At 35.7% G+C, this 27206-nt stretch overlaps 1 protein-coding gene across 11 annotated transcripts in view; it reads left to right on the top strand.

The window, feature by feature from the left end:
- The window catches only part of DOP1A (DOP1 leucine zipper like protein A), a 117317-nt gene that overhangs the window by 16371 nt on the left and 73740 nt on the right, over positions 1–27206 (top strand). For 9 of the 11 annotated variants that reach the window (XM_066358950.1, XM_066358943.1, XM_066358942.1 and 6 more), the window contains exons 2-5: positions 8649–8839; positions 11583–11764; positions 20050–20220; positions 23090–23283. In XM_066358950.1, coding sequence (XP_066215047.1) covers positions 8702–8839; positions 11583–11764; positions 20050–20220; positions 23090–23283 — 685 coding nt within the window. In that variant the 5' untranslated portion in view covers positions 8649–8701. Of the gene's footprint in view, positions 1–8648; positions 8840–11582; positions 11765–20049; positions 20221–23089; positions 23284–27206 lie in introns of those variants that run through there. The other 2 variants (XM_066358946.1, XM_066358949.1) reach the window with 2 other exon arrangements.

Here is a 27206-nt window from a genome sequence, read left to right as displayed (position 1 = left end):
AATAAGCATTACTACCAGCGCTTAGAAAACAAACATTAAAAACAACTAAAGAATGTAAATTTGTGATTTCCACATTGGGCTGCTGCCCAGGCACACCCACCTTAGAGAGAACCCTGATTACAAGTGCCATTTTAACAACCAGTTCACCAAACGCAACAGAAAATTAGGTATTGGTTCTGCTGAACCGGTGCGAGTCAGCTGAATCCCACCACTGGTACTAGGAAGGAAACAATGTGATATGGTAGAGTAGTTGTTAAGATCATGGTCCTGGTACAGGCAGGCCACTTGAAATAGACTAATCAAAAAGGATTTTGAGAGTTCAATATTACTTGGAGGATGGGAAGAAATTGCCACACGAAGAACTGATCTAAGAACTTTCAGGTATAGAAAAGAGCAAATACAAAATGCCCTGCAATGCAAAAGACCTTGATGTATTTGATTTAGGATATTCTTGTAATAATCTGGTCTGATTTGAATGATCTTTGGCTTCTCTGTGGAGGATGGATTCTAGGGACTTAAGAATAGAAATAGGGCGGTCCTGGCCGGTTGGCTCAGCGGTAGAGCGTCGGCCTAGCGTGCGGAGGACCCGGGTTCGATTCCCGGCCAGGGCACACAGGAGAAGCACCCATTTGCTTCTCCACCCCTCCGCCGCGCCTTCCTCTCTGTCTCTCTCTTCCCCTCCCGCAGCCAAGGCTCCATTGGAGCAAAGATGGCCCGGGCGCTGGGGATGGCTCTGTGGCCTCTGCCTCAGGCGCTAGAGTGGCTCTGGTCGCAACATGGCGACGCCCAGGATGGGCAGAGCATCGCCCCCTGGTGGGCAGAGCGTCGCCCCATGGTGGGCGTGCCAGGTGGATCCCGGTCGGGCGCATGCGGGAGTCTGTCTGACTGTCTCTCCCTGTTTCCAGCTTCAGAAAAAAAAAAAAAAAAAGAAAGAATAGAAATAGGATTCAGCTGTGTGCTGGAGTCAATTTTTAACCAGTTAGAATAGAGGAGGAAAGGTGATGGTTATAAATTTAGGCTATATCAGTTAACATGCTCTGCATTTGAAGTTATAGGACTAGAGGAGATAACTTCAGTGGAGAAAAAAGAGGAGTGTTCCTGATTGAGCCTTGAAGTACTTCAGTATTTACATAATAATGATAATAATATAAAATTGAATAGAGAAGCCAGAATAGACTTAAAAAGAGTTGTTAGAGAAGATCAGAACATACCATAGAGTGAAGAGTCCTGGGAGCCAAGAACAAAGTATTAAATACTGCTAAATTGATTGAGATGAGGGACTAGAGAAGTGACCATTGGCTTTGGCAAATGCATTTATATGGGTGGTTTCCTTAGAGGGACAATGTCATAAGGCATTTTTGAGTATGGTGAAGAGTGAATGAGAGATAAAGAGATGAAATGGTATAGAGAAATCTCTCTGAAAAGTTTGTAATTAGAACAGAGAAATGAGTTGGTAGCCAAAGAGCCTGTGTCAATGGGAGGCTATGGATTTTAGGTTTTTACCATGGTAGATTTCAGGGCTTTTCTGTAGTCTGATGAAAAATGATCTTGTAGAGAAGAAGAGAGAGTTAGCCAGTAAAACTTCTGGGAGAAGTGATTGAGAAGGTGAGAGGAGTATGGGATCCAGTATAGCAAAGGGTAGATAGGCCTTTGATGGAGGAGGGTCCTTTGTTCCTGAAAACAGGAGAGAAAGTGGAGAATATGGTATAGGTGGACATATGTTTGTAGATTTGTTCGAGGAAAATAAGAACATTCCTTGTGCTTCTGTTTTCTTAATTAAATTTTAAGCTTGGTCTGTAGCAACAATAGAGGGAAGGTGGTAATAGAGTTTTGGGAAGTTTTGAAATAGTTATGTCAGGCAGGTAAATTTACTAAGGAAGCAGTGAACTAGAACAGGGTTAAGTGCATGTTTGACATTTGTGTTTCAAATGAATCAGATAATAGTGAATATTTCTCTCTCTTTAGCCCTACCTCTACTTTTCATGGCAAAGGAAGGAGGAAGGGGGAAAAACTCATTTAGTGAAAAGCAAGTCAGCTCAAAGAATTTTTATGTAGTTATTCTGAAATTGGATCTACTCAATTTTTATAATCATTTAAACAAAATGTTTTAAAATTCAGATGATCTAATGGACTATTTCATTTATTACTTAAATTTTACCTTTTTACACTAAAAAGTATTAAACATAAATCTGTATAACCTGGTTATTTTCTTAAGACCTAATTTGCTAAAGACATCTATAAGCTTTTTTTTTTTGAACAGCTATTTTGTTTTATTTTAATTTTTTGAACGAAACAAAATACCACACTAAGTTGTTTTTTATGACAGTTCAGGTTCAGTTTGTCTGAGTTGTACATTAGAAAGAACTGCAACTCAATTGTCAAGTGGACTATAGATTACGTCAGAAAAGCTACTTATTAAGAGCTCCTGAGGAGATACCAAGATGGCAGCGGAGTAGGCAGATGCATAGACTCCCAGCTCACGCCACCAAACTGGATTACAAATTAATTTGGGAACAATCAGTATGAAAAACCAACTTTGGACTACAAGAACAGGTCTCAAAAGCCAAGAAGGAAAGAAAAAGACACACTGAGCCTGGTAGGGAGTAAGGGGCACGGTGGGAGCTCCCCTGCTTCCAGGAGTGAAGGGGGGTGAGGCTGAGACCCAGAAGGGCTCTCATTACAAGGAGAAGAACAGAAAATATCACAGCCACTTGCCTGGGTACCTGGGAACGAGGTGTGCTGTCTTCCAAACGGAAAAGGGGGGGAGAGAGACAGTAACGGGCAGAGGAATGCATGGGATAACCTGAAAAGCTGACTCATCCAGTGAGGAGGCGGTCATAGCTGGGGGAGGGGTTGAATCCTCAACAAAGCACAAGCCTAAATTGGTTCTGGTGACCCACATCCAGAAAGCTCTCCAGCTCCAATCAGCGCAACAAGACACAGCTGAAAACAGGAAGTGGGGGGAGGGGCAATAACTCTGGTCTCCATGGAAATCTGAGATACACTTTCCCCTACTGAAGCTGAGAAAGCACCCTACCCCCTGAAAGAAGCTGGCAGGTCAGAGTCTCAGGTTACACCCACTCAATTCCTGGATAGTTTCAAATAAGACCCCTACTGAGATCAGTAAACAAGATACAGAGTTAAGAAAACAAACAAATCAAGACTTCAAAGCAGCTCTACTAGGTAAGGAGATCACAACTAGAAGAAGCCTGTAAGTCATACAGAGAATAATGAGTAGGCAGAGAAGCATAAGTCATATGCTTTAATAAGATAAGTCCTCAGAAAAAGTCCACGAATCTGAAGTTATCAAATTACCAGATGCAGAATTTAAAATAATGATTGTTAGGATGCTTAAGGATCTCAAAGCTACAATAGATGCCCTTAATGAACACCTCAATAAAGAAATTGTAAGCATCAAAAAGGACACGGAAATCATAAAGAACCAGACAGAAATGACAAACACTATCAGAAATGAAGACTACACTAGAAGGAATTAAAAGCAGGCTGGATGAAGCAGAGGATTGAATCATGATTTAGAGACAAGATAAGTGAAAACAGAAGCAGAAAAGCAAAAAGAAAAGAGGATCAAAAAATCTGAGGAAACCCTATGAGAGCTCTGTGACAACATGAAGAGAAACAATATCCACATAATAGGGGTTCCTGAAGGAGAAGAGAAAGAACAAGGACTAGAGAAGTTCTTTGAAGAAATTATAGATGAAAATTTCCATAAATTGATGCAGGAAAGAGTCAATTTAAGAAGCAGAGAGAATCCCATTAAGAAAAAACCCAAAGAGACCCACACCAAGACATATCATCAAAATACCAAAGCTAAGAGGTAAAGAAAGAATATTAAAAGCTGTAAGAGAAAAACAGTCAATCACCTACAAAGGAACACCCATAAGGATGACATCCGACTTCTCAACAGAAACACTTGAGGCCAGAAGGGATTGTCAAGAAATATTCAAAGTAATGCAAAACAAGAACCTACAACCAATACTTCTTTATCCAGCAAGATTATCATTTAAAATTGAAGGAGAAATAAAAAGCTTCCCAGACAATAAAAAAACTCAAGGAATTCGTCACGACCAAACCAATGCTTTAAGAAATGTTACAGGGCCTGCTGTAGACAGAACAAAGCGGGGAAAAAATTCATATATAAAGAGGAATATAGATTTAAAGGAAAAAAATGGCAATAAACAACTACATATCAATAATAACCTTAACTGTAAATGGATTAAATGATCAGATCAAAAGACATAGGGTAGCTGCATGGATAAGACAACAGGACCCATACATATGCTGTCTACAAGAGACACACCTTAAAACAAAAGATGCATATAGGCCGAAGGTAAAAGGATGGAAAAAATACTTCATGCAAATGGAAATGAATAAAAAGGTGGGGTAGCAATACTTATATCAGACAAAATGGACTTTAAAACAAAGGGTATATATAGTAAGAGATAAAGAAGATCACTACATAATGATAAAGGGAGCAATCCAACAGGAAGATATAACCATTATAAATATCTACGCACCTAATATTGGAGCACCTAAATATATAAAGCAGACTTTGATGGATATAAAGGGCGAGATCAACAGCAATACTATAGTAGTAGGGGATTTCAATACCCCACTAACATCACTGGATAGATCCTCAAGAAAGAAAATTAACAAAGAAACAGCAGACTTAAAGGACACACTAGATCAACTGGATTTAATAGATATCTTCAGAGCCTTTCACCCTAAAGCAGCAGAACATACATTCTTTTCAAGTGCTCATGGTACATTCTCTAGGATAGACCACATGTTAGGACACAAAAGCGGTCTCAACAAATTTAAGAAAATTGAAATGATATCAAGCATTTTCTCTGATCACAATGACATGAAACTAGAAATCAACCACAACAGAAAAACTGAAAAATACTCAAGCACTTGGAAACATGTTATTAAATAACGAATGGGTTAACAATGAGTTCAAAGAAGAAATAAAAACATTCCTAGAAACAAATGATAATGAGCATACGTCAACTCAAAATTTATGGGACACAGCAAAAACAGTCCTGAGAGGGAAGTTCATAGCATTACAGGCATACCTTAAGAACCTAGAAAAAGCTCAAATAAGCAACTTGACTCTGCATCTAAAAGAACTAGAAAAAGAACAGCAAGTAAAGCCCAGATGTAGTAGAAGGAAGGAAATAATAAATAATAAAGAAATGATGACATGACATCATTTACAATAACATGGATGGACCTTGATAACATTATACTGAGTGAAATAACTAAATCAGAAAAAACTAAGAACTGTATGATTTCATACATAGGTAGGACTTAAAAATGAGGCTCAGAGACATGGACAAGAGGGTGGTGGTTACTGGGAGAGGGGGTGGATGAGAAGGAGGGGAGGGGAGTGACGCAAAGAAAACCAGATAGAAGGTGACGGAAGACAATTTGACTGGGTGATGGGTATGCAACATAAGGAAATGTCAAAATAACCTGGAGATGTTTTCTTTGAACATATATACCCTGATTTATCAATGTCACCCCATTAAAATGAATAATAATTAAAAAAAGTTAAAAAAATTTTTGTGTGGACAACTTTTTATTTCTCTTGCGTATATATACAATATCTAGCAGTGGGATTGCTAAGTCACATGGTAATTCTATGTTTAACATTTTGAGAACTGCCAGACTATTTTCCAAAGCAGTTGCACTAATTTACATTCCCACCAGTAGTGTAGAAGGGTTTCTAGTTTCTCCATGTCTTTGCCTAAACTTATTATTGTCTTTTTTATTCCAACGGTCCTAGTTGTGTGAAGTATCTCAATGTGGTTTTGATTTTCATTTCCCTGGTGATTAAGAATGTTGAATATCATTTTCTGTGCTTATTGATAGTTTGTATATCTTTGGAGAAATGTCTACTTACATCCTTTGCCCATTTTAAAATTGTCCTTTTATTTTGAACTTGTAAGAGTTCTTTATAATATATGTCAAGTTCCTTATCAGAAATATGGAAGATAAATGATTTCCCATTCTGTGAGTTATCTTTTCACTTTCTTGATGGTGTCCTTTGAAGTACAAAATTAAAGGTTTTTAATTTTCATGGAGTATAATTTATCTGGGTTTTTTTTTGTAGTGCTTTCAGTGCTATTTCCTTTTTTTTTCTTTTTTACAATTTTATTAACTGATTTTAGAGAGAGGAGAGAGAAAGATGGTGGGGAGGAGCAGGAAGCATCACCTTGTAGTTTCTTCTTGTATGTGCCTTGCCTGGGAAAGCCTGGGGCTTTGAACCTGCAACCTCAGCATTCCAGGTCAATGCTTTATCCATTACTTCACCACAGGTCAGGCCACTTTTAAGATTGGCTGCTGCTAGGTCACAAAGATTTAATTCTGTATTTTCTTCCCAGAGTTTTATAGTGCTGTTACATTTAGATCTATAATTCATTTTGATTTCATTTTTGTGTAGGTGTGAGAATAGAGTGTGTTTCATTCTTTTACATGTGGATATCCAGTTAACTCAAAACTATTTGTTAGAAAGACTAATTTTACACCACCCATATCCCCATATAATTGTGTTAAGACTCTCCTGAGGCCCATTCTTACATCCTCCTTCAGTTCTGTGAACCCAGCTCTAGGGAAACCTGCAGAGTTAGTTAAAAGTCAGATAGGATACCAAAATAATTGAAAGAGAGGCCACCTTGATTTCTAAGATGCAAGCCTCAATTAAATCCTGTTAACTACTCTATATTGGTTATCTGTTACTGTATAACAAATTACCTCTCGCCTGATCAGGTGGTAGCGCAGTAGATAGAGCATTGGAATGGGACACAGAGGACCCAGGTTTGAAACCCGAGGTCACCCGCTTGAGCATGGGCTCACCAGTTTGAATGTGGGATCGCTGGCTTGAGTGTGGGATCATAGACATGACTCCATGGTCACTGGCTTGGGCCCAAAGGTTGCTGGCTTGAAGCCCAAAGTCGCTGGCTCGAGCAAAGGGTCACTCACTCTGTTGTAGCCTCCTTGTCGAGGCACATATGAGGAAGCAATCAATGAACAACTAAGGAGCCACACCAAAAACTGTATGCTTTTCATCTCTTTCCCTTTCTGTCTGTCCCTATCTGTCCCTCTCTCTCCCTCTGTCTCTGTCACAAAAAAAAAAAAAAGAAAAAAATTACCTCCTAATTCAATGGTTTAAAACAGCAAACTTTTAGTAGGTCACAAATTTGAGGGGCTTAGCTATGTAGTTCTGGCTCAGGTTCTCTCCTAAAGTTACAATCAAGATGTGAGGTGGTGTGGAGGTCAAATCAGGGCTTGCCTGGGGATGGAGGATATGCTTCTAAAGTAGCTCATTCTCATGCCTGTTGACAGAAAACCTCATTTCCTTATCACAGTGACTTCTCCATAGGGCTCTTTGATATGTTCTCATGACATGGTGACTAGCTTTCCCTAGAGCTAGTGAGATGAGAGAGAGACAGACACTGGAGTGCTTTTACAACATAGTATTAGCTAGTATTCATGGTCATTTCTGTCTTACTATTTTCCTTAGAATTGAATCACAAAGCCAAGTACAAGAGGCTGGAGAACTAAGTACCACTATTTGAAAGTAATATCAAAGATTTTCTGAATATATTTTAAATCACCACATAATTGTCAGTTTTATTAAAATACAGAAATTAATGTCTAATTTCAAAGAGCTGATGTTCCTTCATACCATATGCTAATTTATTGCTTAATAAATAAAGTGATCTTCAAATCATTTATAATATTTTCCTTCCTCCCTTCCTCCTCCTTTCCTTCTTTCCTATTTTTGGATGTCCTTGATGTTTACAATCTATCCAGTCTTAGTATTCTTTTATTATTTTTATTTGGTGAGAGGAGGGGAGGGAGAGAGACTCCCACATGCACCCAACCAGGATCCACTATGCAAGCCCACTTGGGGGCGATGTCTGCCTATCTGGGGCCTTTGCTACATTGCAACTGGAGCCCTTTTTAGTGCCTGAGGTGGAGGCCATGGAGCAATCCTCAGTTCCCAAGGCCAGCTCACTCCAATCAAGCCATGGCTGCAGGAGGGGAGGAGAAGAGAGAGAGAGAAGCGAGAGGAGGAGGTGTGGAGAAGCAAATGGGTGCTTCTCCTGTGTGCCCTGGCCAGCAATTGAACCCAGGATGTCCACACACTGATGCTCTATCACTGAGCCAGCTGGCCAGATCACTCTTCGTGTTCTTTATGATCAAAGTAAAGAGTTATGTATACTGCTCACAAATATTAGGAGATATTTCAAAATGAATATGAAGCTATAAAGCTATAAAGTATCCCCTAATTTTTGTGAGTAGTATATATCAGAAATTTTAGATCAGCAAATATGACCAGGAAATAACATGATTTCTAAATTGATATAAATACAGAATATTTCCTACTCTCTGTATCCCTGAAATCTACAGCCTTTTTTTTTTTCAGTGCATAGGACAAAACACAGAATTATCTTTGAAGCTGTCTTTGACTACTTCCATGACCCAGCATACTAGCTGACCAAAGTATTAACCACTTCTAATTTTTAAGAAACATTTAAAAGTCATTAAATCTATAGAAAGAGCATCGGTACTTATTTTAATTACTTTGTAACTCTTGTTTCTCCTGCACAATTCTTTTGTAGGTGATGATTTTACATGATTTTGGAACTGCCCTCTAGTGGGACACTGTGAGAGGATGAACGCAGAAGAGCTGGAGTTACTGAGTGACTCCAAATACAGAAACTATGTAGCAGCAATTGACAAAGCACTGAAGAATTTTGAATACTCCAGTGAATGGGCAGATTTGATATCCGCACTTGGAAAACTTAATAAGGTATGTCAGCCGTATCCATTTCATAAAAGGTAGTAAAAATCAGAAATCTGTGTCTATACTTATTAGATTTCTCTAAATCTTGTAGTAAAAAGTTCAGAAACATAACTAAACCTCAGAATTACTTTTGCTATTGTTATTTTATTTTATGAGTTGTTCCTGGGTAGTCAGGCATATTTTTAAGGCCCAAACAACACTAGTGCTTGAAAATCATAGTTATTACTATCATTACTTATGAAAAACACAAGACTAAGAATAAGAAGCAAATATGCTAACTATGAGGGCTAATAAGATTCTGTAATAGAGCATCAGATATGGTTCTGGAGTTTTTGGCAACAAAATGAAAATCTGCGTTTGAAAAGCATTAACTAATTGTTCTTTCCAAATAGTGTGTAGCAATAACAAAACATTTTATTTCTAGGCAGCCTTAGTTATAGCCAGTAGGGGTTTCGAACCTGGGACCTCAGCATCTCAGGGATATGCTCTATCCAGTACGCCGCCACTAGTCAGACATATAACAATTTTAACATCAGCTTGGCATACAATTATAAGGAAAGAAATTTGTCTTAAAAATACACCAGGAACACTAGTTTTCCACCTGATACTATAGATAATTACCTTGCTATCTTAAAATGAAAAGGTTTCATTTTCATTTTGCCAAGGATTTATCTTACACTTAGATGCCCAAACTTAGGTTTGACATGTTAACTTCTAACATTTGTCATTTTAAATTTGATAAATTCTCAAATTTTTGCAACATTCCCATGAACTTGCATTCGAAAGTACCAGCTTGCTTAAAGGTAGTTAGGTTCTTTTTCATTCTGAAGAGTCCCTGCAGACTTGCTCTAGGAACTGTGTTTAAAAGCAATTCAAAATTATAGAAATTAATTTGCTTAATTGCATGCATAATTAGTTTTTTATAGTTAATGAATATTCATGTAAACACATTTTACTGTATCCAGATAACACAAAGTAGGATATTCAAGTCATTAATTAAATTTACCTAAAGTCACAGTGAAAAAAGGGAAGGATTTTATATTTTTAAATATAAAATGGACCTCAGTTATAACCTTCACTTTTTTTATGAACTGGGAGATCTAGTGCTGACTCCTTTGCTATACTGCCTTAAGTAGGTCTCGTATATTTTATCCCCAGTCTTTATTTTGTAAAATAAAGAAAATTTTGTGTCCTTCTAAATTCAGTTCTAATATATTTTTCTGTATTTATTCTGAGTGTTCATTTTAATACTTTGAAAAACTACATTAATAAGTGCTTTTTGTTACTTAAATAATTAATTTGCTTTGGGTGGTTTGTAAAAAAAGGATGTTCTATAAATTCTACCCTGACCATTATCTCTAAGGAAGTGTGGTTGAGCTTGACCAGGTGGTGGCACAGTGTATACAGTGTTGGTCTGAGACGCTGAGGCTTCAGGTTCAAAACCCTGATGTTGCTGGCTTGAGGATGGCTCATTCAGCTTGAGGGTGGACTCACCAGTTAAGGGCAGGGTCATCGATTTGAGTGTGGGATCATAGATATGACTGCATGGTCAATGGCCTGAGCCCAAAAGTCACTGCCTTGAAGCTGAAGGTCACTGGCTTGAGTCCAAGGTCTCTGATTTGAGCCCAAAGTCACTGGCTTGAACAAGCAGCCACTAGTTCAGCTGGAGTCCCCTGGTCAAAACACATATGAGAAATCAATCAATGAACAACTAAAGTGCTACAACTCTGAGTTGATGCTTCTCATCTTTCTCCTTTCCTGTCTGTCTGTCTGTCTCTCTCTCTCTCAAGAAAAAAAATGTTGTAGCTGAATAAATAAAGCAAAATGTGTTTGGTCCAATGGGAAATTAACTTAGTAAAAACAAATGGGCAGTCATAATCTCATGTAGATTCTTGTAAGCATTATAGTTGCTATAATACAATACACTAAAGCAGTGGTTCACCCTCTTCTACCTATGTATCTGTGTTGAAGTCCAATATTTATAGATCTCAAGCAACCTATCAAAAATAGTTCAAAGGCTGATTAACATTAAAATTTTACAAAAATCTGGCCCTGGCTGATTGGCCTAGTGGTAGAGTGTTGACCTGGCGTGTGTATGTCCTAGGTTCAGTTCCCAGTCAGGGCACACAGGAGAAATGGCCATCTGCTTCTCTTCCCCTCCCTCTTTTTTTCTCTCTCGCTCTTTCTCTTTTTGTCTCTTTCTCTCTCTTCCCCTCCCGCATCCATGGCTTAATTGGTTCAAGCACCTGTCAGCCCCGGGTGCTGAGGATGGCTCCATGGAGCCTCTGCCTCAGGCACTAAAAATAGCTCAGTTGTGAGCATCAGCCTAAGATGAGCAGAGCATCAGCCCCAGATGGGGGTTGCTGGGTGGATTTCAGTTGGGGCACATGCATGAGTCTGTCTATCTCCCCTCTTCTCACTTAAAGAAAAAATGTTTTACAAAAATCTAAAACAATGCCTCTCTTCTGAATAATTTTTTGGGGAAAATATTGTTATTTTCCATAAAAATGACATGCAGTGGATTTTTTATAACATTAAAATAATTTTTTAAATTCTCAGTATTAATTTTAAATATTATATACCTTGATAGATGTAATTGACAAAAATAAAAGTTCTTTGGTCTCCCCTTTAATTTTTTAAAGTATAAAGAAGTTCTGTAAGGATTTTTTGATAATACTGTGTTAGAAAGTAGAAATAATATAAAATGTAATATTTTTTTTCTCAACTGAATTAAAATGTTTTCTTCCAGGTTTTACAAAATAATGCAAAGTACCAAGTAGTACCCAAAAAGCTGACCATAGGCAAACGCCTAGCTCAATGTTTACATCCAGCATTACCCGGTGGAGTTCATCGGAAGGCACTTGAAACATACGAAATTATCTTCAAAATCATTGGACCTAAGCGACTTGCCAAAGATCTTTTTTTATATAGGTAAGAATAACTTTGCTATTTACATGTAAATAAAATATATTTTAAACTATTATATGCTTTATTCAGTAGAAACTAAAAAAGAATTAAAAATTCCTTGATGATGGAGGTTTTCAGATAGGATTTTTAATATTTTAGTGGTTAAGTGATTCAGAAAAATTTAGAATGTTGCTTAATGTAAAAATTTTTTAGAGGTCAGTTACTAAGTTTTCATTCAAAATTGTTGAGACTGCAGTACTTTCTACCTTTTTAAGCTTAAGAACTAAAAAGATATTCTGATCTCTCAGTAGCTTTCAACGTTGTTAGCTGTTCTCTTCCTGAAATATTCTTTCCTCTTGGCTCCTGTGATACCATGCTGTCCAGGGAAGTTACTTGCTCACTTTCCCAGCCTTCCCTCCTTCCCCTAAGGGCTTGCCTAGTCCTGTACTTTCTGATTTCACCTTATAGTCACTTCTGGGGTAGGTTTATCTACTATATGTCCATGATTTATCTTTTATGTGCTTACTTCCAACTTGATATCACCAATGTTGGCTTCGGCTTAAAATCCTGGCTTACTTGCCATCTCTGTGTTGATCTTTAATAAGCAAATTGACTTATTTTGCTTAGCATGATATTCTTGAGATTTACCCATGTTGTCGCAAATGGCAGTATTTCATCTTTTCTTATGGCTGAGTAGTATTGCATTGTATATATGTTCCACATCATTTTTATCCAATCACCTATCAAAGGACACTTCAGTTGCTTCTGTCTTGGCCACAGTGAATAATGCTTCAGTGAACATAAGAGTATATATATCTTTGCAAATAAATGTTTTCAAATGTTTTGGATAGATACCCAGAAGAGGGGTTTCTTGGTCATATAAGTCAAACAGAAAAAGTCAAGAACCATATGATTTCAATCATATGTGGGATGTAAAACTGAAAGCAACAAATGAACAGATAAAAGCTCATAGACACAGACAACAGTATGGTGGTTACCAAAGGGAAAGCAGTAGAAGGACAGTAAAGGTGAAAAGGGGGTCAAATATTTGGTGATGGAAGGAGATTTAACTTTGGGTGGTAATTTACACAAAATGCAATATACAGATGATATAGTTTAGAATTGTACACTTGAAACCTATATAATTTTATTAACCATTGTCGCCCCAATAAATTTAATTTAAGGGAATTGAAGCTCAACCTGTTCAAAATAAACTCATTCTGTTATAAACCTGGCCTTCTGCAATGCCCTAAATCTCAGTAAATGGCACCATTGTCAATTTATTTACACAAACCTGAAATCTAAAAGTTACATTTGATAACTTGTTTTATTTGCCCATGTTGTCATTACCCAGGAAGTAGAGTCAAACTATCTTTACCACTAATTCATTCTATGATCTTATTTTAGGCCATTTACTTCACTTACGTGTGTGTTCTCATCTGCAAAATGGGAATAAGATCACCAATTTTATAGATGTTAATAGAATTAAGAGAGGTAATATATGTAAAGTGCTTAGAACAATGTGCAACATTAGTTCAATAAATGTTAGCTATTTTTCTGATGTATGTCTACTTCTCCCTACCTTGACTAACATGATCCCCACCCTGGCCATCATCACTGGCTTCTTAATATTCACACATCTGTCCTTGTCCTCTTATACCCGTTTCTCCCCACAGTACCAGAGTAAAGTTTTTGATACTATGTCATACCAATGTTCAAAACCTCCACTGAATTTCTTTCTATCATACCTAAAATAAAAATTCAGACTTTACCATGGCTTCTATAGCTTTATATATGTACTTTGGCCCTGGCTCTGTTAATGACCTACCAACTTTCCTCTCATTTATTCCATTCTAGTGACCCAGATCTCTTTGCTTATTCTTCTTCATTTTCTTTGCTTTTTCTCTCACACTAAATACTCTAATGTAGGTTTCTGATTAAATATTAACTCCTCAGAGAAGACTCGCCGAATTACCCTACCCAAAATAGCCCTTCCTCTGCATCTTTGTCTTCGGTACTCTGTAGCTTTACTATAACGTATTCAAAGGTAGGTATCTTTTTATTTATCCTGGTTGGGTTCATAAGGATTTTTAAGTCTGTGAATTAATGCCTTTAACCACTTCTGGTTTCTCTTCCAGAGAAAATTTGCCTTTACTCTATCTATTCTCTCTTTCCTATATTGGAACTGTGATTAAATATATGTTAGATCTTCTCACTCTGGCTACCCCATCTTTTAACCCTCCCTGCTATTTTCAAACTTTTTTTCTCTGTGTAATACATTTTGAGTAATTTCACTTTACCTAGCTTCTAGATTACTAATTCTCTTTTCTTATGTACGTGTAAAATGTTTTTTTTCCTATCTTTATTGAGATGTAATTAATATATAATATCGTATTAAGTTTAAGATGTACAACAGAAGGATTTGATGTATATATAGTTACCAAAATAAGTTTAGTTACTGCATTCATCACCTCATGTTGTTAACGTGCATTTTTGCCAATATCATACTGTTTTAATTACTATAGCTTTGTAATGTAGTTAAAAATCAGAAAGTGTGATGCATTCAGTGTTATTCTTTTTTGAGATTGCTTTGACTTTTCTTATCCTTTATGGTTCCAAATGAATTTTAGGATTTTTTTTAAATTTCTGTAAAAAATGCCATTGAAATCTTGACAGGATTTCATTGGCATTATAAATGGATTTTGGTTCTATGGACATTTTTATGATACTCTTCTAATTCATGGACTTGGGATATCTTTATTTATTTGTGTCTTCAGTTTCTTTAATTAATGTTTTAGTTCCCAGTGTATAGCTCTTTCATCTCTGGTTAAATTTATTCCTAAGTATTTTATTGTTTTTGATTTATTGTAAATGAGGTTGGTGTCTTTATTCCTTTTTATCTAATTCAATTTTAGTGTATAGAAATGCTACTGATTTTGCATGTTGATTTTGTTTCCTGGAACTCGATTGAATTTTTTGATTAGATCTAAGAGTTTTTTGACAGAGCCTTTGAAATTTTCTATATATAAAATCATGCCATCTACAAATAGAGACAGTTTTACTTTATCCTAGTCAGTTTGAATGCCTTTGTTTATTTTTCTTGCCTGACTGCTCTGGCTAGGAGTACTCTGTTTTCAGTACTAGGTTGAATAGTTGATTGTGCTGAATAGAAGTGGTGAAAGTAGTGGGCACTCTTATCTTGTTCCTGACAGTATAGAAAAAGTTTTCAACCTTTTAGCACCGCATATAATGTTAGCTGTGGGTTTGTTATATGTGGTCTTTGTTATGTTGAGGTATGTTCCTCTAAACACAATTTGCTGAGAGTTTTTATCATGATAGATGTTGAGTTTTGTCAAATACTTTTCTGTATCTTGAGATAATCTATCTTTCATTCTGTTAATGCAGTGTATCACATTATAGAATTGCATATGTTGAACACTTTTTTTTAGCATAAGTTGAACCATTATTGGGGTGAATCACGCTTGCTACTGGTATATAACTCATGGGGTATGATATTGGCCTGTAATTTTCTTTTCGTGTAGTGTCCTTATCTGAATTTGGTATCAAGGTAATGCTGGTTTCCTAAAATGACTTTGAGAATGTTCTCTCATCTTTAGTTTTTGAGAAGAGTTTCCAAGATTGACATTAATTCTTCGTTAAATGTTTGGTAAAATTTACCAGTGAAACCATCTGGTTCTGTACTTCCTTTGTTGGGTAGTTTTTGATTATTGATTCAATATCCTTACTTTGTTTTGCCCTGTTTAGATTTTCTATTCAATAGTTAATCTTGGTAGGTTTTATGTTTCTAGAAATTTATCCATTCTAGGTTATCCAATTTTTTGCATATATTATTTATAGTAGTCTCTTACGATTCTTTATATTTCTGTGATATCAGGTATAATGTCTTCTTTTTCATTTATAATTTTACTTATATGGTTTATTTCTTTTTTTGTCTTGATTATCGTAGCTTTGGTTTTGTCAATGTTTATTTTTTTCAAAGAGGAAACTCTTTGTTTTATTAATTTTTATATTGTTTTCCTATTCTCTATTTTACTTATTTCTGCTCTAATCTTTATTATTTCTTTTTTTCTGCTAAATTTGAACATACTTTGCTCTTCTTTTTTCTAGTTTCTAGAAGTATAAAATTAATTTATTTTACATCTTTCATTTTTCTTGATATTTGTATTTTACGTATTTATTGCTATAAACTTCACTCTTAGAACTGCATGTGCTGCACACCATAAGTTTTGGTATGTTGTGTTTCCATTTTCCTTTTTCACTGTTCTTTTATTTCCCTTTTGATTTTTTTTAATCCCTTGGAGTATGCTAATTTCTGTATATTTGTAAATTTTTTAGTTATCCTTCTGTTAATGATGCATAATTTCAAATCATTGTGACTAGAACAGATACTTGACATAATTTCTGTCTTCTTGAATTTGTTGAGACTTATTTTGTGGCCTAAAATATTATATGATGTATTCTACAAAATATTCCATGTGCACTTGAGAAGACTGTGCATTCTGCTGATCTTTGATAGAATGCTCTGTAAGTATATGTTAGGTCCATTGGATCTAAAGTATTGTTAAAACCCAGGTTTTTATTTAGTCTATCTTCAGTAGTTAAGCCCCATATTTTCCCTATGATCCTTGTGAGGCAGGGCCCTAGTGGACCTCCTGGGAAGCATTCCACAATCCTGAGGGTGCTGGATGTCTACCTTGGACTTTTTCTCACTGGTGAAACTGTAGGCAAAGGGTGCCCTCTTGGGGTGGTATTGTGTCAACCTGGGGGAGGGCAATGCAGAGTGTAACCATTCCTCTTACCTCCAGCATGGTGCTTTTCAGTCTTTGTGATCCAGAGGTGGCACTTTATCCTTACTCCCATGTTGTGGGATTTTCAAAGTGATATGTTGTCTATGGATAGTTGGGACTTGTCTTGTGACAGGAACTGAAGTTGGTAGTGATTTATGTTGTCATGTAGATCATTAATCATTTCTTAGTCTCATTTTTATTGTTGCTATAATTTACATACAATAAAATGAATATAAAAGTGTTCTATTTAATATTTTGACAAATATATTCAGTTGTGTAACCATCACTCAAAACAAGATTTAAGACATCTCTGTCACAAGAAAATTTCCTCCAATCCTTTTCTAGTCAAAACCTCATCTTCTCTAACTATTTATCTTTCTCTCCCCTTCCCTTCCTTTCTGTCCCTCATTTTTCTATCTTTGACTGTTTTTGTTATATTTCTATATATTTATGTATATGTATTTATACCCCAGTCTGTGGCTTGGCTTTTCACTCTCTTAATGGTATCCTTTTTTTTTTTTTTTTTTACAAAGACAGAGAGTCAGAGAGAGAGGGGGACATATAGGGACAGACAGACAGGAAGGGAGAGAGATGAGAAGCATCAATTCTTTGTTGCAGCATGATGACCTGTGTGTTCGAACCTGTGTCTTCTGCGTCCCAGTCCGATGTTTTATCCACTGTGCCACTGCCTGGTTAGGCTCTTAATGGTATCTTTGAAGAACCAGAATTTCTTTATGCTATCTTTTAAAGAAAGTTCTTAATGTTAATGAAGTCTAGCTTATCAATATTTTCTTTTATGTATAGTCATTTTGTTCTTGTTTAAGAAAACCTTGCCTGGGGTGTTGTTGCTAAAATTTAGAAATACAATTTTTTTTTTATATTGACTATATCCAGAAACTTTGACTAATTTACCTATTTTTTCTAATAGTTTTATAGCTATTTTGGAATTTCAACATACAAACCACGTTACCTGCAAATAAAGACCATTTTACTTATGTTCCAATTTTAATATATTTTATTTTTGCTTACCCTATTGCACTGAGTGTGAACTGTAGTACAATATTAAAGAGAAGTGGTGACAGTAAACTTCTTTCTCATGTTCTCACCTTAAGCAGAAAGTGTTCATTATTTTTGAAGTTTTAGTACACCTCTCATTTCTGTAATATGTGAAGTTTGCTCAGGATTTGTAATCTTTTTTTATGTCACTGGATTTATTTATTTAGCTGTTTTGTATCTGTGTTGACTAAAGAATGGCTGGTTTAACATTTTTATCTGGTTTAGTGTCAAGTTGGGAACTTATTTCTATTATCTGGAAGTTTTTTAACATTGATATAGTTTCTTCCTTAAATATTTAGATCATTTCTCGTTGAAGCCATTTGGAGTTTATCTTTGTGGGAGAGTTTATAGTTACAGATTTAATTTCTTTAGTAGGTATAGGACCATTTAAATTTTCTACTTATATTAATATTTCTTTTTTCTATAAATTTGTTCATTTTTATCTAAATTATCAGCTCTATCTGCCTAATATTGAATATATATAGTACTTATACTATCTTTGTAATATATATGATCCACAGTGGTATCTCTTCTTGTACTCTTGGCATTGGTGACTTAGACATCCTTTTTTTCACTTTGATCAGTCTTGTCATGAGTTTACCAATTTTTCTAGTTTTTTAAAAAATATTTTATTTATTGATTTTAGAGGGAGGGGAGAGAGAGAGGTGAGGGAAGGAGCAGGAAGCATCAATTTTGTAGTTGCTTCCCATTTGTGCCTTGACCAGGCAAGCCCAGGGCTTCGAACCAGCGCCTTGAGCATTCCAGGTCAATGATCTATTCACTGCTCTACCACAGGCCTCGCCCAATTTTATTAGTTGTTTTAAAAACAAACTTTTAGCTTTGCTGACCCACTTTACTGTGAATAGTTTTCTCTTGAATCTCTGCTTAGATAAACCTTTTCTGAACACTATTTAAAATTTTAATACCACCCCTGCTTTTATCTACTGTTTGGTTACTGTATATCTTCTACCTTAGTCCCATGAAAATAAGTTTTATAAGGGCATGGCACAGGAATTTCTTTATATAATTTATTAATTATTATAGTCTCAGAACCTTAAAGACTACATGAAAGATAATAGACCCTTAACAAATTTTATTGAGTGAATAATCTAAAGAAATGTTATTGTTATATAATTCAGTTCTTTAAACTGTCGTGAATGAATGTTGGAATTTTCTCAAATGCTGTTCTGCATCTATTGAGAAGATTATATGAAGGTTTTATTTCATTCTATTAATGTGATGTATTGCATTGGTTTTTTGCATGTTGAACTATGTTTGCATCTCAGTTATAGATATTACTTGATCATAGTGAACGATCCTTTTAATATGCTGATGAATTCAGTTTGCAAGTATTTTATTTTTATTGATTTTTACTGTGGTTTTATTTTTTTAATTGGCCTTTTGGAGTGACACTGCTTAACAAAATCATACAGGTTTCAGCTGCTCAATTCTACAATATATCTCCAAACACTGTATTGTGTTCACCCCCTGCAAGTCAAGTCTTCATCCATCACCATTTATGGACTGCTCCCACTTCTACCCTGCTCCATCTTCCCAGTTCCCCACCCAAGCAATCACCACACTGTTTTCTGTGTCCATGAGTTTTTCTTTCTTTTTTTTTTTTCTTAATCTTTCTTCCCCCCTGCCTCCCCCAACAGCTGCCAGCCTGCTCTCTATGAGTCTGTCTCTATATGATTTCACTCATATGTGAAATCTAATGAACAAAATACTAGTTGTTGTTTTTTTTACAGAGACAGAGAGAGGGATAGATAGGAACAGACAGACAGGAATGGAGAGAGATGAGAAGCATCAATCATCAGTTTTTCGTTGCAACACCTTAGTTGTTCATTGATTGCTTTCTCTATGTGCCTTGACCATGGGCCTTCAGCAGACCGAGTAACCCCTTGCTCGAGCCAGCGACCTTGGGTCCAAGCTGATGAGCTTTTGCTGAAACCAGATGAGCCCGCGCTCAAGCTGGCGACCTCAGGGTCTCGAACCTGGGTCCTTCCACATCCCAGTTCGACGCTCTATCCACTGCCCCACCGCCTGGTATTTTATTAAGCATTTTTGTACCATATTTATAAGGATATTGGTCTGTAGTTTTCTTTTATGATAATGTCCTTTTCTGGCTTTGGTATGGCTTTGGAAAATGAGTAAGGAGTGTTTCTTCCTCTTTGATTTCTTGGAAGTGTTTAGGAAAAATTGGCATTAATTATTCTCTAAATGTTCGGTAAAATTCACAAGTGAAGCCATCTGGTCCTGGGCTATTCTTTGTCAGTTTTTTGATTACTGAATCAATCTCCTTACTATAATGGTCTATTCAGACTTTGTATTTCTTCCTGAATCAATCTTAGTACCTTGTATGTTTCTAAGAATTTTTCCATTTCTTCTAGGTTGTCTAGTTTGTTGGCATATAGTTGCTCATGTTTTTATTTATTTAAATAGTTCTGGATTATTTCCTCTTCTTGCAAATGCTGCCATGTCTGTGAAACCAACATTGCTAAGTTTGTATGAACTATATTACCTGCCTTTGGGTAAAACACTGAAGCCCGGTCTACAAGGATTGCTAACTGGTATTCTTCCTGGCTTAGAAGAAGGATCAGAATACTATGAAAGGTAAGATCATGCTGTTTTGGGTGCAGCTAAGTAATTGTGAAGTCATGAATTTGTCAGCAAGCATCCTTACGTCAGTAATGTTTTAACATCACAAAAATTAATTATTCTAGATATTTCAGTATACCACCTGAAGGTTTCTATAGAAAAAAATATATATTGTAATGTATCTAGTCTGTGTATCACCCTGAAAATATAGTTAAGTAATAAGGCTACGGACTTGGGAGATAAATGGACTGGGTTCTAATCCTGGCTTGACAGATACTATGTGAACTCAGGAAAGCTTTTTTTTTTTAATGTTTTGGAACTTTTTTTATTTTCTCATCTATAAAACAAGCATAATACCTAATAAAATCACTTAGGTTAGAGCCTAGCATATGTAAGTCACTCAAAAAACTGTGACCTATAATTCAAAATAAAAATACAATAGGTAGGACATTTAGATTAATTTTTAAAATGGGAAATTGGGTCACTGCCAACAGGTTTTCAATTGTTAATGCTGGAAAACAGCCTAGCTCCAAGTGCAGAGCTATTTAACTAGCTGTTGACATGACATTATGGATATTTTAACTTTTCAAAGAAAATTATTTGATTTGTTTGGAGCCCAGTATTATTTCTTTGGAAGTTAATAATTGTAGACAATGCATGATGACGTTAAGTATCTTTAATATCTTGTTATTCTTACCAAAAGGGAACTTATAAGAGGAGATAGCAAAAATAGACAATGCTGGACTTATGTTTTGAATAGGCTTCATTATTTAAATTTAAATAATTTATTCTAGTGTATTTATCTACTCCATTTTATTGTATTTCAACTGCTCCCATAATGTAGTAAGAATCTAATTCTGAATATTGAATAAACCTGATAGGCTTCTTTGAGAAAAATAATTTGATCCCCAAAGCTTTTCATTTTCTTTCATTAACTTTCTTACTTATTCACTTACAATTTTAGAAACATAGTGTGGAGGCCCTGGCCGGTTAGCTCAGTGGTAGAGCGTCTGCCTGGTGTGCAGGAGTCCCAGGTTCGATTCCTGGCCAGCGCACACAGGAGAAGCGCCCATCTGCTTCTCCACCCCTCCCCCTCTCCTTCCTCTCTGTCTCTCTCTTCCCCTCCCGCAGCCAAGGCTCCACTGGAGCAAAGTTTGCCCGGGCGCTGAGGATGGCTCTGTGGCCTCTTCCTCAGGCGCTAGAATGGCTCTGATTGCGGCAGAGCGACGCCCCAAGATGGGCAGAGCATCGCCCCCTGGTGGCCATGCCGGGTGGATCCCGGTCTGGCACATGCGGGAGTCTGTCTTACTACCTCCCCGTTTCCAGCTTCAGAAAAATACAAAAAAAATAATAATAATAAAATAAAATAAAAAAATTAAAAAAAAAGAAACATAGTGTGGGATTATTTCATTTAGTTTACAAATGCATTTTTTATTTGTTACAGTAATCCTGCTAAGGGAAGCATAGAATCAATACCACTTTATAAATCTACTTGTTACAAAAGAAATTTTAACATAGGAATGAATAGTTGTCTTTATTAATGTAGTATCCCTATGATTTAGCTTGTGTGTCCTGGTATATTTGAGCTGCTATCACAATGTACCATAGACTATGTAACTTATAAACAACAGAAATGTATTTCTCACAGTTCTAGAGGTTGAAAGTTTAAGATCATGGTCTTGTTCTGGTGAGAGTGATCTTTTCTGGTTTGTGGCTGGAACCTTCTTTCTTTGTCTTCAAGTAGTAGAAGGGGCTACTCAATTCTCTGTGATTTCTTTCATAAGAAAACTAATCTCAGTAAGGAAGGCCCTCATGACTTAAGCACTTCCCAAAAGGTTTCACTTCCTAATTGTATCATCTTTAGGGGTTACAGTTTAACATGAGTTTTGAGGGGACAGCATCAAAACATAGCATTATGATTAGTCAGTTGTTGCACACAAGTTCTGTGAAAGTATTTGTAAACATGTTTTTCTTTTGATGCATAGATAAATTGAGGTCAGAAGGAATTACAGTATTAGTATTGAGTTACATAGCAAGTAAACAATAAAACTCATCAGATTCTCTTGATTCTGACTGCTATGCTATAATACTATTAATTTTTGTGTACATATTAAATTTTTTATCTTATGTTTAAAAAAATCAAGAGTAATTAATTTTTAAATGTAATTAATAAAGCAGCAATTACTTTGTCATAGGTCTGATTCATAAAAGTTGTTGTGAATTACACAGTGTGATTTCAAAGAGAAGGAAACATTTGGAAATGTCCTTTAAAAATGACAAGGACAGGGGAAAGGAGGTACTGAAAATAAAAGGTTATAATTTTAAGAGGGTTGAGGAACAGAAATAAAAGTTTATTTATATTACTCCAAGCAAAAGATTTTTTAGAAAATTAACAAAATATAATTTGCTATAAGATTACTGCTAACTAAAATGTATATGGTGTTTAACAACCTCCTAGGATAGACTGTGATATTGTTTTTGTCATTTTTTTTCCATTCTTCCATTTACTTTATTTCTTTACTTTTTTATTAAATTTATTTGGGTGACATTGGTAGAAAATTATATAGGTTTCAGGTGTACAATTGTATAATATATCATCTGTATATTTATTGTTACCTTCATTACAAATGAGGAAACTGAACTGAAGAGATAATAAGTTATTTCCCCAGATTACACAGCTAGTAAATGATGGAGCCAGGACTTAACTCTTGGCCTCAGATTTCGGAAGTAGATGCTTTTTGCAGTCTTTCATAATTATCTCTCGGGTGGAGTGTTCAACTATAACACAGATGCTTTCATACATTCTAGAAGAGGATAAAGATTTATTTTTAACAATATGAAACTAAATATTTCCTTTCCTAAACCACTGTATTTTGTACCTCAGGACAAACACATTGTTGGAAAAGGTTGCTGCTGCAGTGGACCAGTCAGCATTCTACAGTGCCCTCTGGGGCAGTCTGCTCACCAGTCCCGCTGTGCGTTTGCCTGGAATTACGTATGTTCTCGCCCATTTGAACAGGAAGCTTTCCATGGAAGATCAACTTTATATAATTGGCAGTGATATTGAGCTAATGGTAGGTCCATATATGGTTGTTAATTTAACAAATACTTCTTTAAAGCTGGGTACACTATTCTAGACAGATAGTGGGAATTATACCATAAACAAAGTTCCTATTTTCATCGAGCTTATATTTTTCATCGAGGAAACCTAAAGACTAAATAGTTAGTAATTACTGTTTTTAAAACCTTCAAATTTTTTTTCACAGAAATTATTTATGTTATGTGTTATTCAAACAAATAAGTGGTTTTATCATCTTTCTAACTGATCAAATCACTGTTAATATAGCCATATTTATTATATTCTTCTGAAGTGAACCTAGACTGTGATAGCCATATTCTGTGGTTGGGTTTGTATAAGAGCTTGTAGTACTAAAGCAAGTAGGAAAAAATAGTCAAAAATAATCACACTGTTGGTTTGCTCTACTTTTTAATTTGAAGATTAAGCACAAAGGAAATTATCTTTATAGTGCTATACTCTTAAAATACTCAAGGAGTTAAAAACAAAGAAACCCTCAGGGTCCTTTTGAAAATATTTGAAAAAACAGCTTAATTAATCATCCTGTACTTTTCCCCCATATGATTATGAAATGACTGAGATTTTTGTTCCGATTTTTGGTTATATGGGGTGTGGCAAATGTAGGTTTACAGTTGTGAATACATGAAACTCAAAATTTTTTCCTGTATTACTATCTTAATTATTCTATTATTTTCCATACAAACAACTATAAAACTACTTTTGCCTTACCTTGTATTTTTAAAAGTATAATTAATATACACTGAAATTAACTTGTCTTACATGTACAGTTTTATGAATTTTGACAAGCAGAGTAGAGTCAGGTAACCAATAGTACAATCAAGACACAGAACATTTATTTCACCCCAAATGTTATTTTGTGTCCCTTTGTAGTCACTCACCTTCCACTACAAACCCAGGCTTTTGTAAACAGTGGTCTGTTTTCTGTTTTTATTGTGCTTTTTCCAAAATGTTATATAAATAGAATCATACTGTATTAGCCATTAATTCTGGTTTCCTTCACTTGATAAAATAGATTTGAGATTCATCCATGTTTTTGCATATATCAGTAGTTTGTTCCTTTATCTTGCTGAGTAGTATGGTATGAGTACGATAGTCATTGATTAACGGATGATTAAGTTGTTTCCAGTTTGGGGTAATTATAAAAAAGGAACTATAGCCTGACCAGGCAGTGGCGTAGCAGATAGAGCGTTGACCTGGGATGCTGAGGACCTAGGTTCAAAACCCCAAGGTTGCTGGCTTGAGCGTGGGATCACCAGTTTGATCGTGGGGTCACTAGCTTAGTGTGAGATTATAGACATGACCCCATGGTCGCTGGCTTGAGCCCAAGGTTGCTGGCTTGAGCAAGGGGTCACTGACTCAGCTGGAGCCCCTTCCCTGCCCCCTGATCAAGGCACATATGAGTAAGCAATGAACAACTAAAGTACCACAACAAGAAGTTGATGCTTCTCATCTCTCTCCCTTCCTGTCTATCTGTCTCTCTCTCTCTCTCTCTCTCTCGCTCTCGCTCTCTCACTAAAAGAAAAAGCAAAACAGAAAAAAAATAAGAAAAAGGAACTATAAATATTTGTGTAGAGTTGTTAGTATAGACGTATATTTTATTTCTTGGGAAAATACCTAGGAATGAAATTTCTGGCTCATATGATAAATGGATTTTTAACTTTTTTTAAAATAACAGCTTTATTGATACATAGTTCCTATACCATAAAATTTACCCTTTTAAATTTTACAGTTCATTGGTTGTTAGTATATTTACCAAGTTCTGCAACTGTCACCACTTTCTAATTTCAGAACATATTCCTCACCCCATACCCATTAATCACAGGACACCCCTTCATTCCTGCCTCTAGGAACCACTTACCTGTTTTCTGTTTCTATAAATTTACCTATTCTGGACATTTTATATGAGTGAATTTATACTATAAATTTACCTATTCTGGACATTTTATATGAGTGAATTTATACAATATGTAATCTTTTATGAATGACTTCTTCCATTTACCATAATATTTTCAAGATTTATGTTAAAGCATGTATCAGTTCTTTCCTCTTTATAATGGCTGAATAGTATTCTGTTATATCGATATATTGCATTTTGTTTATCCATTTATCAGATAATGGACTTCTGGGTTATGTTTACTTTTTGGCTATTAAGAATAATGTGCTATGAACATTCATGTCATGTGTAAGTTTTTCTGTAGACATATATTTTCATTTCTTTTGAGTATACACGTAGTAGTAGAATTGGTGGGTCATATGGTAACTCTTTGTTTAACTTTTGAGAAACTGGGAAGCTTTTTAACAAAGTGACTGCAACATTTTACATTTCTACCTGCAATATATGTGGGTTTCCATTTTTCCACATCCTTGTCAACATGTGTTATTGTCTGGTTTTTTAGTAGAGCCATCCTAGTGAATGTGAATTTTATCTTACTGGGGTTTTGATTTGCATTTCCCTAATGACCAATAATGTTGAGTGTATATTCTGTGGTTTTGGGCCATTTTTATATCTTTTTTGGAGAAGTCTCTATTCAAAGTCTGCCCGTTATTTAAATTGGGTTATTTCTTTTTGTTGTTGAGTTATAGGAGTTCTTTATATATTTTGCATAGTAGACCCTTATATGTATATGATTTGAAAATATTTTCCTCCATTCTGTGGATTGTCTTGTTAGTTTCTTTTTCTTTTTTTCTTTCTTTCTTTCTTTCTTTCTTTTTTTTTTTTTTTTTTTTGACAGAGACAGAGAGAGAATCAGAGAGAGGGACAGATGGGAATGGACAGACATGAAGGGAGAAAGATGAGAAGCATCAATTCTTCTTTACAGCACCTTAGTTGTTCATTGATTGCTTTCTCATATGTGCCTTGACCTGGGGGCTACAGCAGAGTGAGTGACCCCTTGTTGTAGTGAGCCAGTGACCTTGGGCTCAAGCCAGCAACCTTTTGGGTTCAAGCCAGAGACCATGGAGTTATGTCTGTGATCCCACGCTTAAGCCAACGATCCTGCGCTCAATCTGGTGAGCCTAGGCTCAAGGTGGATGAGCCTGCACTCAAGCTGGCAAATTTGGGGTTTTGAACCTGGGTCTTCAGTGTCCCAGTTCAACGCTTTATCCACTGCGGCACCACCTGGACAGATGTCTGTTAATTTCTTGATTGTGGCCTTTGAAGCACAAAGAATTTAATTTGGATCAAGTTTAATTTGTGGTTTTTCTTTTTTTGACACTTTATTTTTGGTGTTAGATAATATAAAAGAAATTGTACCTAATCCAAAGTCAAAAAGGTTTATTCCTATGTTTTCATATAATGTTTTCAAGTTATAAGAAACTGCCCAATTATTTTCCAAAATGGATATACTATTTTAATGCAGGTCTTTAAATCTGTTGTTTTTTACATTTCCTTTTAATTATTTAATGGAAACTTAAATAAGTTGTTTTAAAAAATTTTAAAGGCACATGCCATAATTGGAAATCCATTTGCAATACATCACCGTGAAAGAACTTAATCTCCCTAATATTAAAGGATGACTACAGATAAATATAGTGGGAAAATGCAATTGAACAAATAAATTACCTAAAGGAAATAAAAGTAATTCAAACATATGAAGAGGTGCTCAACATTATTTATAAGAGAAATAAAAATTTACACCAAGATACTAGTTTTCATAGATTGGCAAAAATTAAAAATACATAGGTAAATATGGAAAAACAAACTGTCACACATAGCTGGTGAGAATATAAATATATATGACCTTAATAGAAAACAGTACATATGCCTGACCAGGCGGTGGCGCAGTGGATAGAGTGTCGGACTGAGACGTTTAGGACCCAGGTTCGAAACCCCGAGGTCACTGGCTTGAGAACAGGCTCATCTGATTTGAGCAAGGCTCACCAGCTTGAGCCCAAGGTCGCAGGC

The sequence above is a fragment of the Saccopteryx leptura genome, chromosome 1 (assembly GCF_036850995.1).
Source record: "Saccopteryx leptura isolate mSacLep1 chromosome 1, mSacLep1_pri_phased_curated, whole genome shotgun sequence".
NCBI lineage: Eukaryota > Metazoa > Chordata > Mammalia > Chiroptera > Emballonuridae > Saccopteryx > Saccopteryx leptura.
Note: the sequence above shows the minus strand (reverse complement) of the source record. Positions and strands in the feature narration are given on the sequence as shown.